Consider the following 16,056-nt stretch of genomic DNA (forward strand, 5'->3'; position numbering starts at 1 on the left):
CAGAGGGCGGCCGCCGTGGTGCACCCGAGCAGCGCATCCCGCCGCCGCTGGCCTTGAGCGGTGCAATGGTGCCCCCCACGGGGACGGGAGCTCGACAAGTGGCCCTGCGACCAGTGGACGACGCAGGTTCCCGGTGGCCGCTGCGGCTACACGAGGCGGACGCGGACGAACGGCGGCTGCAGATAAGGAAAAATAAATGTCGATCATCATTCATGCTGAAAAATAGTGTTAAAAAAGGAAGCTGGAAACTGCTAACTATGGCAGGGGAGGGGACGAGTACGGCAAGGACACAGCTTCGCGCATGTTAAATTCAGTGGGTATGAGCTTGGTACATGCTCTACTGGAACAATAGCCTGCACGGTAAGGGTTATGATGATATCGTTTTCACGTGTCACAACCCTATTTCTGTTATCTGAACTTAGAAGTGTGTTTCAAATGACATTCGCCAACCCCCTGTTATCACCGGCTTGTAGGCGCTATCGTCGCAATTTCTACAGCGTCCACACTATACGATTACTGACAATCTCGTCCTTTCATTAGTGCAGACTGTGACGCCCCAACAAAAAGCCGGTCATAAATGCTGCGGTTAGCGTATGTGCGGGTTACACGCCGTGCCTAAGTCAATTTGAACTTCCAAATTTCACCAAAGATATCTCATTTACCTTCCCAGCGCTAGCAGTTTAACTTATGCCCCTGTCTCAAGGGCACCAGAATTTGAGAATCAGGCGCTTATATTCAAAGCTGTAGGGAGTCAGCTACACGGCAAAAATTTTGCGCCTTTGTCGATAAAAACCTGGAGGCGAAGAATCCCGTCAAATACCTTTGGAGCTCAAAGGCGCGCCCTTCGAGAACCGGCGAACGCAGTGGCGTCCAACGTCAAAACTTAAAAGTACCCAGTAGACCGAGTGGACGTGCGAAATGATTTGTTTACCCTGCACGGCTTATGGTTTTGTTTTGGTGGGTCGTCGTCACGTCAGGTGAAGATAACGGACTCAGGTTAAGCTCTGAGCGAGGTTGAGCTGATATGATCTGTTCACGCCGCACACGGCGTCGGCGGCGTCTACACTGCAGCTGCATTTGCAAACTCCGTCTGCATCTGATGTAAACATTGCGCGGGCGACGCCTCTCTGTCCATTAAAAACGAGAGAAAGCAAACTCAGTGGGCTTTAAAATACATAGTTTTGATCTTCAGCATCTCGAACGAGGTCGCCAATTAATAAAATAAACAGAGGTCTCACTTTCAATCTTTGCGGCAATTAGTTTCGCGATATTTCCTCACCTCCTAAACTCAAAGATAAAAGTCGATCAAGTATTTGTAGATAACGGTCTAATTATGGATCCATATCAGGTACATACTATGTGCATTCTTGTTCAATCAACCTGTATCGACTGCAGCAATGTATTTCACGTTGCATTTAAAATAAACATTTCCCATGTTTAAAAAAATCACCCTGTATGGTTCCCCGATCATGGATCTCGTAAACCACAGTGATTTCTCACTCACTATACTAATTGGGCAAAGAGGGCATGGAAGCACCGAAAGAATGGGAGGCTCACGCGCGCTCTTCTTCGTCATGCAGTTGCTCTTCTTTCTGGCTGTCGCCTGGGTGGACCATGGCCAAGTGCATCCTTTGAGCGCGCTCGCCATCAACGCCTCTGCTTCAGGGGCATCCAGTATTGCCGCTCCACCAGGATGCGACTGGTCGACAACTTGCCGCCATGAACAGCTTCAACATTTCCTGCCTCATCACGTCCCGCCACAGTCTATCGCAGCCGCAGGATCATCCGCTCATAGGGCATGGAAGCACCGAAAGAATGGGAGGCTCACGCGCGCTCTTCTTCGTCATGCAGGTCAGTTACCAGTTCAAACTACCTTACCACTGCTTTAAGTCTGATGATGCCTTTATAGTCGTGCTTCCATGCCCTGGAGCCTTGTTTGAGCCTTTCTGTTCACTTTTATTGCTTTTGTGTGGGGACGTAGAGTGCAATCCCGGTCCTGACAAACAGGCTCTTGCGGAAATTCCTAATACACTCAAAGATTTAAGCGAGCGCTCAATCAGGTTGGAAAGCGTGCAAAAATCGGTAGCCGAGACGGTGATTGAACTGAAAGACCAGCAGAGAATCGCTTTTCAAGCTATTTCCGACATAAAGACCCGGTTAGACGTTGTGCAAGGCCAGACTTCAATGCTTCTGCATTGGCAGGCCGATTTTAATGAACTAAGCGATAAAGTTGACCGTCTTGAACTATAGAGGCCTGCGCAATGCGCCACCGATTAGACGACGCAGAGGGCCGTTCTCGACGCGACAATCTGCTTTTTTTACGGAATAGAAGACGATGAAAGTGAAGCGTATGCTGATTCTGAAGAGAAAGTTTCAAGGGTCATTGCCGATAAACTAGACCTCAGCTTAACAAGTGAAAGCATTTTACGTGCGCGCAGGATCGGTCGGTTTGTAGAAGGAAAAACAAGGCCGGTTATTGTCAAATTTGCTACCTATAAGCACAGAGAATCAGTTTTCGCAAAATGTACCATGTTAAAAGACACTGGCTTTGCTCTCAGTGAGGACTTATGCGTTGCCTCACGCAACATTCAAAAAAATCTACGAGAATACGGTAAAAGCCTGCATAAACCATATAAACTTGGGTATAAGAAACTGCACGCCAATGGAAAATGTTACAGTTATAATGAAGTAGATGACGTTGTTTATTTATTTATTTTTTATTTATTTCAAAATACTGCAGGCCAGCGTTGGCCCAAGCAGGAGGGGCATAAGATAACACAAATTACAACACCACGTGAAAACATTCCATGTGACACACAGCAAAAATGGAACTTAAAAGATGAACATAGCAACGACAAAGAGAAATACATGCTTAAAATTGAATACGGGAGAGTCACTTCCTTTTTACTGAAGCAAAAATGTTTTTAGTGCCTGTTCTACGTCAGGAGAGTTAAAAATCGATTCAGGGAGTGCGTTCCAATCTGCTATTGTTTGAGGGAAGAAACTGTGCTTAAATGAGTTCGTTTTAGCAAAAAGAGGCTGTAAGGAGTGCTCTCTTGTATGGCGGGTCCTTCGAGCAGTGGAATGCTTGATGAATGAAGGGGGAGAAATGTTAAGCTTGCCTGAGATAATTTTATGAAGGAAAGAAATACGGTTAAGTTTTCTGCGTGTACGAAGCAATGGAATGCTATTGTCTTTCATGAGCTGTGTTGGGGAGTCAGACCTTCTATATTTATTAAAAATGATTCGTACTGCCTTCCTTTTGGATGAGCTCTAGTTGATAAATATGTTTCTTGGTGTGCGGGTCCCAAATTTCAGAAGAGTACTCAAGTTTGGACCTGACAAAAGTTTTGTAAGCCAGAAGCTTAATACCTCTAGGAGTGTGTTTTAATTTGCGTCTCAAGAAACACAGCTGAGAAAAAGCGGCTGAACAGATCTCAGAAATAGGAGTACCCCAGGTTAATCGGTTGTTAAGAGTAATTCCTAGATACTTGTACTGTGAGACCTCTCGGATGTGACTGTGGTGAAGGCAATATTGGTAATTGCTAACATTTTTTTTCTCGTAACTCGGAGAAGCGCACTCTTATCAATGTTTAAATCCATGTCCCATTCTTCACACCAGTGACATATTTTAAGCAAAGAATCTTGAAGCAATTGATGATCTGCAATTGAGGTTATTTCTTTGTATACAGCGCAGTCATCCGCGAACAACCTTATTGACACAGACGGAGGAATGGTGTCTATTAAATCATTTATATATATTAAAAACAACAAAGGTCCTAACACACTGCCCTCAGGAACACCGGAAGTAACAGGAAGCGATTCAGAAAGAGTACCATTCACATCAACACACTGAGTTCTACCGCTTAAGTAAGCTCTGACCCATTCAATGAGATACAACGGAATACCAAGTAACTGCAGTTTATAAATGAGCTTTGCATGTGGTACCTTATCAAAAGCTTTCGCCATATCCAAAAAAAGAACATCGATCTGTCCCGAGTTGTCCAGCATCATCAATAGTAGTAACTAGTTGAGTGATGGTCGACATTCCCTTCCTGAATCCGTGCTGAATACTGCACCGATGACTGCTTCTGCATCACCTAGATTTCTTCGTTCTGGACGCTAACTATACTGCCCGATAAGGATAAGAAATAGGAATGCGCGAGGGGAAGAGATGCCACATTATCGAAATCAGAATTTTGTTTTTGTTATACTAACATTCGCAGTATTTTTCGTAGAAAGGATGAATTATGCACCTTGATTAACGACCTCAAAGCAGATGTTATTGCATTAACTGAAACGTGGCTCAGCAGCAAAATATCCAATTCAGAATTGTTTCATTGCGATAAAAAATATGTTGTCTACCGCAGTGACCGCACTCAAAGAACAGGTGGTGGTGTTTTGCTCTCAATTGACGAGCAGTTTGATTGTCACTGCATATCGGTTGTTTCTGATATTGAATCTGTGTGGTGCTGCGTGAATTTAGGTTTCAAAAAAGTGATCATCGGCGTTTGCTATCGCTCCCCTTCTAGCGATATGTCATTCTGTAAGAGCTTGCATGACAGTCTGAATCGAATCACTGTTCGATATCCCAGCGCACAAATTCTACTTTTGGGGGACTTCAACTATCCCAACATTATCTGGTCACACACGTTCCCCTTTTCTAACCCATCGAGCGCAGAAACTAACCAATTTATCACCATCTGCGCAGACTTTGGCTTGACACAAATCGTCACTTCACCCACACGTGTTACTCAAAATTCATCTTCTCTTCTAGATCTTGTATTAACGAATGCAGAAGATTGCACGTCGCCTGTAATACATATGCCTGGCCTGAGCGGCCACGATGTATTAGATTTCACGTTAACTCATGAACACGCACTTTTATCAAACCGCTCCAAAAATATTAGAGTCTACAACAAGGCTAATTTTCTTGCTATTAATGACGAACTGAGCTCTTTTTTAGACATATTCTTACCTAATTACCTCGAGTGCTCGGTGGAAACTAACTGGTGCATGTTCCGAAATAAGGCATCTGAATTGATTAACCGACATATTCCTCTTCGGCGCGTTTACTCGAATAACCAAGCTCCATGGTATAATCGATATTTAAACCGCCTTTCTAACAAAAAGAAAAGACTTTTTCGAACTGCTAGGTATTCGTTAAAACCTTAGCGATGGACTGCATATAAATCAGCTGCCTTAGCCTATTCCCGTGCACCAAAGACTACTAAATTTTCTTTTTTTTAATGTAACCCTCCCGAATATCTTAAAATCTAATCCTAAACACTTCTGGAGCATAATAAAACCTAGCACTAACGACAAAGTGTCATTACTTTCAGCAACTGGAAATCCCATTCCGGACCATCTTTGTGCCACTTCACTAAATGACTCTTTTGTCCAGTCATTTTCTTCCTCATCCGTTGATCGCCACCATCCCAAACTCCAATCGTGTAACTACTACTGAATGGATCCATTTGTGTTTGACTCTCATGGCATTATACCGATCATTAATAATTTAAAACAAACATCTCCTAGCGGAATCGATGGCATTAATAGCAAATTTCTTCGGAATACTGTTGAATATACCTCTATCATTTTGGAAAGCATATTCTCACAGTCATACCATGATGGCGTACTACCCGAGGACTGGAAAACTGCTAAGGTCATACCTATACATAAAGCCGGAGACAAACAGAACCCGTCTAACTATCGACCCATCTCTCTCACATCTATACGGTGCAAAATAATGGAACATATAATTTTCACTCACCTTGTTAATTTTCTTGAAGATAATAGCTTCTTTTCTCTGACTTAGCATGGCTTTCGGAAAGGTTTCTCCTGTGAAACTCAATTACTTTCCTTTACTAATGATCTGCACTTCTATTTAGACTCTGCGTTTTCCACAGACTGCATATTTCTCGACTTCGCTAAGGCATTCGATAAACTTAACCATTCATTACTTCTATATAAACTCAGCATTCTAAATATTGATCCTTCTGTTCTGAACTGGATTCGCGCGTTTCTTTTTTCTCGCCTTCAGTTTGTGCATGCTAATGACACTAATTCTTCTGCCGTGCCAGTTGGTTGTGGGGTTCCCCAAGGATCTGTCCTTGGCCCTTTACTGTTCATGATTTATATTAATGCTCTGCCTGCTACTGTTAACTCTGGGATTTGTTTGTTTACCGACGACTGCGTGATTTACTGTAAAATACCTAACGACAAACAGGGCAATGTCATCAGCAATATGGATAAGATAGTTGAATTAGCCGAAGAGTTCTACACAAATCTATACAGTGGCGAATGTAATCATCAAGTTACTGAGGGAGGCAGTCAAGCACAGCAATGGGACATCCTGCCAGTAACGAAGGAGGAAGTAAAGAAAGCCTTAGGAGCAATGCAAAGGGGGAAAGCAGCTGGTGAAGATCAGGTAACAGCAGATTTGTTGAAGGACGGAGGAGAGATTGTGCTACAAAAACTAGCCACCCTCTATACGCAATGCTTTGTGACCTCGAGAGTACCAGAAGCTTGGAAGAACGCTAACATTATCTTAATTCATAAGAAAGGAGATGGGAAGGACTTGAAGAATTACAGCCCGATAAGCTTATTGTCCGTTGCCTACAAGGTATTTACTAAGGTAATCGCTAATAGAGTCAGGACAACCTTGGACTTTAGTCAACCAAATGATCAGGCAGGCTTTCGTAAAGGATACTCGACAATAGACCACATTCACATTATCAATCAGGTGATAGAGAAATGCGCAGAATATAACCAACCCTTATATATAGTCTTCATTGATTACGAGAAAGCATTTGACTCGGTGGAAACCTAAGTTGTCATGCAGGCATTGCGGAATCAGGGTGTAGAAGAGTGTTATGTGAAAATATTGGAAGATATTTATAACTACTGCACAGCTACTATAGTTCTCCATAAAGTCAGCAATAAAATTCCAATACGGAAAGGGGTCAGGCAGGGAGACACGATCTCGCCAATGCTCTTCACTGCCTGCTTACAGGAGGTATTCCGGGGACTGGAATGGGAAGAGTTGGGGATAAGAGTTAATGGAGAATACCTGAGTAATTTGGGATTCGCTGATGACATTGCCTTGCTAAGCCACTCAGGACAAGAACTGCAAAGCATGATCAATCAGTTAGACAGGCAGAGCAGAACGGTGGGGCTAAGAATTAACATGCAGAAAACCAAAGTAATGTTCAACAGCCTAGCAAGGGAACAGCAGTTCGCAATTGGTAGCGAGGTGCTGGAAGTAGTAAGAGAATATGTCTACTTAGGGCAGGTAGTGACCGCAGATCCGGATCATGAGAGGGAAATAACTAGAAGAATACAAATGGGGTGGAGCGCATATGGTAGGTTCTCTCAGATCATGAATGGTAGCTTACCAATATCCCTGAAGAGAAAAGTATACAACAGCTGTATCCTACCGGTACTCACCTATGGGGCAGAAACGTGGAGGCTAACAAAGAGGGTTCAGCTTAAGAACAACGCAGCGAGCTATGGAAAGGGAAATGATAGGTGTAACGTTAAGAGATCGGAAGAGGGCGGAGTGGGTGAGGGAACAAACGCGGGTTAATTACATCTTAGTTGAAATCAAGAGGAAGAAATGGGCTTGGGCAGGGCATGTAATGCGAAGGCAAGATAACCGCTGGTCCTTAAGGGTAACGGAGTGGATTCCAAGAGAAAGCAAACGTAGCAGGGAACGGCAGAAAGTTAGGTGGGCGGATGAGATTAAGAAGTTTGCAGGGATACAGTGGCGGCAACTGACAAAGGACAGGGTTAATTGGAGAGACATGGGAGAGGCCTTTGCCCTGCAGTGGGTGTAGTCAGGCTGATGATGATGATGATGATGATGACCTAACGATTCCGATATTCGCTCTCTCCAGGTCGATCTTAGTAACATACTAGAGGCTGGTGTCATCATTGGAAAATGGAACTAAACATTAACAAATGCAAATCTATGGGAGTTTCACGTTCAAATACTACTTCCCAGGCAGCACAACAACATTGGCCGAAGGTCGGTCAACTGTTGGCAAAAATTGGCACGAACATCGGTCCTACACTGGCATTTGGACCGAGCGCTACCACTTTACATATTGGACCTACTTTCATGCCAGTTTTGGGCCAATGTTCGGACGATCAAGCGGCCATCGCAGTACCGATGTTCGTTCTGCAGCATGGGCCAGCAAAGGTCTCATACTGGTATCCAACTTTCAAACATTGGTAGCCAGCTTTCAAACATTGGTAGCCAACTTTCAAACATTGGTAGCCAGCTTTCGAATAATGGTTTCCAGCTTTCGAATAATGGCATCCAGCTTTCGAATAATGGTTTCCAGCTTTCGAATAATGGCATCCAGCTTTCGAACGCTGGCACATGCAATTAACCCACTCGCCAATGACCGGCACTGTGGATGGATGTACATACCATTCTACCTAGCAAATATTCATAATAGAGGGTGCGAAAGAATTCCAGAAAAAAGACTCGTTTATTGCTTTGAGTTACAAGAATCACGCTTTTAGCCCGCACAGGATGGTTTGCGCTACCACCAGCCACCCTGGGGAGTAAAGAAAGGGGGCCCAAGAGCATGGTGGCAGAGGCTGTGGGAAAACAATTTATTTTCAAGTTTGGTGCGTGCCTATCAGGTTGGACAAAGCATCTCGGCAAGCTGCTGCGGCACGGCTAAGGCATCCATAAAGTGCTCAACGGAGCTGTCCTCCAGCGAACTGATCAGTCATATCCGAAGTAATCGTTGCACTCCACTTGCAAGAGGGCTGCTGGACTGCATTCAAACAAATTCCTCGTCCAGCTCTTGCACGATGGCCTCACGAAGCGCCAAGCCTGCAACGATCGAGATGCATGATGTCATGGTAAGTTGAATTATGGCCATCACAGAACAAAAACAAAAATGATTAAATAACACCGAATTTTGTGAAACACAGTCATCGTGAAGACACTAGCAACATATTTTACAGGTTAATTTTAAATTTATTCTTAAGAACCAGCACCACATTAGTTGCACAAAGTGGAATTTAATTTACTAAACTTCTCTTATACCAAATGGTTTAATTTAGTCCAATGCGTCGTGTCGCACTCCCAGTAAATACATTCAAGGCGAGATAAGCAAATTAATGTGATATTAAAAACAGATTAATGTATTATTTTGTTTTAATATCATAACTCGTATCTCTAAATTGCGAGCTAATTTTTATTCAAGTAAATATGCACAGGTTGTAGCGTCTCTTCCACATGGACGTCAAAACAACATTTTTGATTAGTTTTTTTTCGCCTGTGGTCCTAGTTGCAAAGAAAGATGGGACCCTCCGGTTTTGTGTTGATTACCGACGTCTGAACAAAGTCACTAAGAAAGACGTTTATCCTTTGCCGCGCATTGATGACTCCCTAGACCGTCTGCGCCACGCCAGATACTTTTCATCACTCGATTTACGCAGCGGCTACTGGCAGATAGAGGTGGACGAACGTGACCGGGAGACAACCGCATTTATTACCCCGGACGGTTTGTACGAATTCAGGGTGCTCCCCTTCGGCCTATGCTCAGCTCCGGCAACTTTCCAACGGATGATGGACACTGTGCTTTCTGATCTCAAATGGCAGTCGTGTCTTGTGTACCTGGATGATGTTGTCATCTTCTCCGACACTTTCGAAGAACACCTCAGCCGCTTACGCGCTGTTTTCGAAGCTACCCGTTCAGCTGGTCTCTCCCTTAAGCCCGAGAAATGTCACTTCGCTTTCCAGGAGCTGAAGTTTTTGGGCCACATTGTGAGCGCCAAGGGCGTTAGTTCAGACCCCGACAAGACTGCCGCCGTCGCTTCTTTTCCCATTCCTGCTGACAAGCGAAGTGTGCGCCGTTTTCTGGGTCTCGGCGCCTACTATCGGCGCTTTGTGAAGAACTTCTCCCGAATAGCTGAGCCCCTTACTCGCCTCACCAAAGATAACGAACCGTTCGTCTGGGGTCGGGAGCAACAACATGCCTTTGAAGAGCTACGCACGCATCTTCAGAATACACCCATACTTGGGCACTTCGATGAGGCCGCTGACACAGAACTGCACACAGACGCGAGTAACGTTGGCCTTGGTGCGGTACTTGTACAGTGGCAGGATGGTGTCGAACGCGCAATCGCTTACGCAAGCCGCACGTTATCACGGTCTGAGGTGAACTATTCCACCACCGAAAAAGAATGTCTAGCTATTGTGTGGGCAGTAACGAAATTTCGACCCTATTTGTATGGCCGCCCTTTCCGAGTGGTGAGCGACCACCACTCGCTGTGTTGGTTGGCAAATCTCAAGGATCCCTCAGGGCGACTCGCACGCTGGAGCCTCCGACTGCAAGAATTTGATGTCACCATCGTGTATAAATCAGGGCAAAAGCACAGTGATGCAGACTGTTTGTCCCGTGCCCCACTTCCTGCCAGTACCGTGGACATCGATGACGATTCCCTTTTCCTTGGGGTCATTTCCGCGCCCACCCTGGCTCACCGCCAACGAGACGACATTGAATTACGGTCCCTGATTGACTATCTCGAAGGAAGCGCTCAGACTCCGCCCCGCATCTTTTCACGCGGCCTGTCATCATTCTGCTTACGGGAGGGTATCCTGTACAAAAAGAACTATAGGTCGACGGAGCCTGCCTATCTGCTCGTTATCCCTAATGCCTTTCGCGATGAAGTCTTGCAGGCGTCCCACGATGATCCTTCCTCTGGTCACCTTGGCTTCTCCCGAACGTTGGCCCGCATACGGCAAAAATATTACTGGCCCAAGCTCGCGGAGGTTGTGAAACGCTACGTCCGAACTTGCCGCGAGTGTCAACGTCGCAAGACGTCGTCGACTAAGCCGGCCGGACTTTTGCAGCCTATTGATCCACCACAAGTTCCTTTCTACCAAGTCGGCATGGATTTACTCGGCCGCTTTCCGGAGTCTTCGCTGGGTAACCGGTACATTGTGGTCGCCACCGACTACCTCAGTCGATACCGTGAGACGAAAGCTCTTCCCCGCGGAACAGCTGCGGAAATTGCCACCTTCTTCATGCACAACATCGTGCTTCGTCATGGCGCACCCACGGTCGTTATAACTGACAGAGGAACGGCCTTTACCTCGGCGCTGACACAGGAAGTTATGCGACTCAGCGGCACGAGTCACTGACGAACAACAGCTTATCACCCCCAAACTAATGGACTCACTGAGCGCCTAAATAAGACGATCGCCGACATTATTTCCATGTATGTCGACGACGACCACCGCAACTGGCATGCAGTACTCCCTTACGTTACGTTCGCATATAACACCGCGCTGCAAGAGATTACTCACTTCACACCATTTCGCTTAGTCCATGGTCGCGAGGCCGTGACAATGCTCGACGCCATGCTGCTTCCTGGTAGTGAAAACTCCACTGTCGTGGGGGCCGACAGTGCCGACAATTCGGCAACGTCAACATCCATTCCACACTTGCCATGCTGTTCAACCACAACACGCTGCAGCTTGAATATTTCGTCGGACGGAGTACCCACGCTTCACTGTCGCGAACGCTGAACGACCGCGTGCAGCTCCCACTGGAAGTAGCCTATGTCCAGACGACTAAGAGCGCAAAGATCATGGCATTCTCCATCCTGACCGTCCATATGCTCCAGCTATCCGCATCTATGATGATTCGCTTAATGCCTCCCTCTCCTCGCGTACCAGATCAAGACGGCCGAGAAAGTGGATTCCGCGCCCGTCGCCGATACCTACTATATACACCAGGACTACTGCGCCTCTGCAAGGGCACTCTATGATCAGCGGATGTTCGTGCCCCAAAAGCCTGTGCCCGGGGAAGCGGCTGCTGGACCACACGCCCTCCAGCGCCGCGGGCGGCGCTTTCCAGAGGGGGGGAGCAATGCCACATTCCTGGACATTCTCGTGGCGCCGTCTCCTGGCCGAACTGTCTCAACCGCCATCCTGGCTAGCCTTAGCCATGGTGGCGGGCGGGGCTTCTTCGTCGTCTCTTCTTCGGGTTCCGCTCGGGAGTTCGCTGCTACCTGGCGCTGTTCAGTAAAACGTGACCTGGCTGTCCCGACTGTATAGCCGTGACAATATATATATATATATATATATATATATATATATATGTATATTTATATATATATATATATATATACCCAAGCAGCACATGACAGTGGTCCAATGTAGGAATTGAGTTGGCAAACAACGGTCCTATGAAGGCCCCGCGTTGCCTATGTTCTCCCCGCCTTGGCTCAGCCATTTTCAAAAGTTGGGAGTATTGGACCAGTTTCTCGGGCGTTTTCCCCGCCTTGGCTCAGCCATTTTTAGAAGTTGGCAGTATTGGACCAGTTTCTCGGGCGTTTTCCCCGCCTTGGCTAAGCCATTTCTAGAAGTTGGCAGTATTGGACCAGTTTCTCGAACGTTTTTCCTGCGTTGGCTCAGCCATATTTCGAAGCTGGCAGTATCTCACCAGTTCTACAATCGCTTCTTGCAATAGGCAGCTCGACTTCGTGTCGTAGGCAGCGCGACGCTGCCTACGACATTGAGAGCAGTCTAGGAGCGGAAAAAAAGGGTGGGTTAGATAAACAAAAATGAAAAGTCTTGATCCCCGTTCCCAAGTCGCGAAGCTATGTTGGAAAGCTTTTTCTGAAATATGGAGATTAATCGGGCATTATCCCTCCTGTAGCTTGACGAAGAATTAGTTGGGCGAGAACGAAGGCTCTCTAAGAAGAGCTCCGCGTTTACATAAATACCGCAGTAGCGCATCGTAATTCCCAGTGGCGGGGCTAGTTGGTGATTTTCTTTTCCCGAAATTTCCTCGTGGAAGGGAGACGCCATGCTCGCATGTAAGAATACGCCACGCGGAAGTAGGGGGGGGGGGCAGCCGGTCACAACTTGAGCGTGGTGTGCTTTGTTTTCCTTCCGAGAGGGTATTGTGTAGGCGCCCAGGGCGGAAGAGGGGGCCCCGAAACTAGGGTGTCTCGATGTGTGGGAGGGGAGAGCAGAGAGAAGCGCACGTACATCTAGGCGCCCTACAAGCACCTGTTTCTATTCACCCCAGCACAGGACTTGCACTTGCCGATCTGCGCCCTGCCTGTGGGAATAATGCATTTTCCTGGCGCATTTTCCCTGTTTACATGAGTGGGATGCACGAGAAAGTTGACATGATGCGCTGCTAAGGCGTTTATGTAAACGGAGCTTATCAGCCGTCCTAGTGTTATGCGCTTTTCTTACAGTTGCACTGTAAAAACTAGCCGTCACCTTGACGGTCACCCTTTGGTCAATTTCGACGGGTCCTCGGTGTATTCCGAAAAGACTGTTCCTTCGGCGTGAATCAGGGGGAGAGGGCAGAGCAACGAGGAGCACAAAAAAATAAACAAAATTTTCGGCCTTCTGATTAGTTCTTCGTAAACGTCATACGACCGATGACCTATCGCGATGCGGTCGCGTTTGGCGCCGCACGGACTGCGCGTGCGATTTTCCAGTCTCCCCGGAGCCTTCGAAGGGAGCGGACCTGCGTCGCTCGCTTCTCTGTTCCTTGCTGCCTCGTTTTCGCTGCCAGTCTCGCCCTTGCAGTCAACGCGGTCGGTCGCGCGCGGCGCTCGCTCCGTCGAGTTCGTGCGCGCCTCGAGGCCGCGGCGTGTGCCGCTGGCCCTTGCGGCCCTCCGCCATCCTGTGCCTACCGTGATCGTGTGTATCCTGTGCGCTGGAGCCCTGTGTTTTGGATTACCGCTCCTAACCAAGTGTTCCTCGGCCCTTCCACCATACCAACTACCTGGTGTGGTTATCCTCGTGCCTGTTCAGGAGCCTGGACCGACGGCCGCAAAAGTAAGTTTTTGCCACTTTTCTTAGGCCTTTCGCCGTCCGCCCACGTGGTTCGCGTCTCCTGATTTCGCCTTTTTTTGATCTCACTCACTTTAAATCTAGTCTTCCCTCACTATTTTCTCTTTTCCTTCCAAATCTTCCTACTCTTCGCGTGCTCACTGTGTTTTCTAGCGCTCGCATTTCTTCTCATCGTTCTTCTCTTTTCCACTATCCCTTTGTCCTACCAGTAGCCCTATTCCTTCCACCCTCGTGTCCTAAGCCTTTTTTTCCTTGCCGTTCCGCGTGGGACTCACCACGTCACTTAAACTTTCTTAAGTCATTTACTTCAACACCAGTCTTTTCTATTTATTTCCACTGTTCCTTCCAAGTCTTTCTACTCTTCTTCCCGTGTTCACTTGTTTTTTACTCGTGTTCCCTGACCACCTCCCTCGTGTCCTAAGCCTTTTCTCGCCCACCCAAGTGGGACTCACCTGTCCCTTGAGCTTTCCTAACTCACTTACTTCAATACTAGTCTTTTTCTCCTTATTTTCTCTTTTCCTTCCAAATCTTTCTACTCTTTCTCGCGTATTCGGTCGTGTCCTTTACACCCGAGGGCAAACATTTCCTCGTTCTTCTGCCTATCCTTGACCATCCCTTTGTCCCACCCCTAGCCCTATTTCTTCTACAAGCCTGATGCAATAAGGGAACAAGACAGTACACCTTTTGAACTAAAGTGTAAAATTTTTTCCGCAAGGTGCGATATATCACAGCGGTGGACTGTCGTCGCAACTTGACAAAGCCCATGCCTTGCAAGCGACATTAAAGAGTTAGAGTCAGGTTAAAATTCATTGTTCTGCATGACAGTTGAAGCGCAACACAGTTCATAAATGGAAGTTGGACAGATGCGTTATCTCCCTTTTATAGAAAAGAGAACTATGTTTTGATCTCATTTACAAGTATTTAATGATGGCAACAAATTCTAGCTTTAGTAAATAGTTTTTGATGTTCCCTTTATTTAACATGCTTTCACAGTTTTATTTTAATTGTTTGGAAAGCTTATTGGAGCTGAAAATGCCCTTCGAACCTGCGGTGTGTAATAGAAGCTGCAGTCACTTGCCTTCTATTTATGGGCATCTATGATGCCACTTAGCAGGTGCAAGGTGGTAAATCACAACGACAAGTCAGTGTCAATGGATTTAGGCCCCTCTAGTGATTCTTTACTTCATTGTTTAGTTGTGTCCACGTTTTGTATGTTGCCTTGATTATGAGGCACGTAATAATATATCTGTTTACTATATTTTTTACCTGATGTCCTTCCTGACTCAGGTGCTCAGCTACTGATTCCAAGTGAGGGATCAAACACCATCCATAGTAGCTGCATTGCTCTGGAGGCTAAATACAAAGAAGCACGTGTGCTAAGCGATGTCGGTGCATCTTAAATTAAGAACTCTAGGTGGCCAAAATTAATCAGGAGCCCTTGAGTACAGCCTTTCTCATTGGCCATATCCTGGAATTTATTTTCTTACAATTTTCTAAAATGATGGACATGATTTTTGTGTGCTTGGAAATAATGTCTATTTTCTTTGTTCACTTTTCCTGTGCAGATGCCATTTGCGACAAACTGCATTTGACGCATCAGAGGCACAAGGTTTTATTTGCAGCTGGCTGCCCGGTTCATGTGATGGAAGGAAGAGACGCCTTGCCGAAGTCTTCTCCCCCCTCCAACCAAGCACGCCACCTGCGAGTGCGTGGACAGCCCCCTGCACTGTGCCCGCATGTGTACCTCCCAATCCCCTGGCCTCTTCCACTTCCTGAGGGCCCTCCCTCCCTACAGCCCCTGCCACCACCCATCCCACAGCCCCTGGCACCACCCTTCCCGGCCCCTAACGATTAATTTTATTTGGACTTTTTCATAAAATAAATGTTTTCATGAATACTTTGGTTATCTCATCTTATGAATATTTGCATGGTTGCTTACGAGTGAACATTTGCATTAATGTTGGCCACTGAAGATAAAAATTAACATAGGCTTTACTGGCGAGTCATAAATAGAAAAGGGCAGTGGCATGCCAATCTTTAAGCCACTGATGTGACAGGTTGTATGCACTGTCATGAATGGAAAAGCCTGTGCTTAGTCTGCATTGACAGTGCCAAATGGCTGAACATATCAATCTTGGCATCAACAGTGGGATATGAATGGAGTATATGAAAGGAGTAGCCGGTTTTCAGTACATATTGGTATGGCC

At 46.4% G+C, this 16,056-nt stretch overlaps 1 protein-coding gene across 1 annotated transcript; it reads left to right on the forward strand.

Moving 5' to 3' along the window:
* Positions 1 to 13,415: 13,415 nt before the first annotated feature.
* On the forward strand, positions 13,416 to 15,683 carry LOC149326130 (uncharacterized). The gene is made up of 2 exons (XM_089563616.1): positions 13,416 to 13,834; positions 15,415 to 15,683. Exons 1-2 carry the CDS (start codon positions 13,445 to 13,447, stop codon positions 15,439 to 15,441), a joined length of 417 nt encoding a protein of 138 aa, XP_089419742.1. The 5' UTR covers positions 13,416 to 13,444; the 3' UTR covers positions 15,442 to 15,683.
* Positions 15,684 to 16,056: the final 373 nt, after the last annotated feature.

The sequence above is a fragment of the Amblyomma mixtum genome, chromosome 10 (genome assembly GCF_055824585.1).
Source record: "Amblyomma mixtum isolate Tamu chromosome 10, ASM5582458v1, whole genome shotgun sequence".
NCBI classification, from domain to species: domain Eukaryota; kingdom Metazoa; phylum Arthropoda; class Arachnida; order Ixodida; family Ixodidae; genus Amblyomma; species Amblyomma mixtum.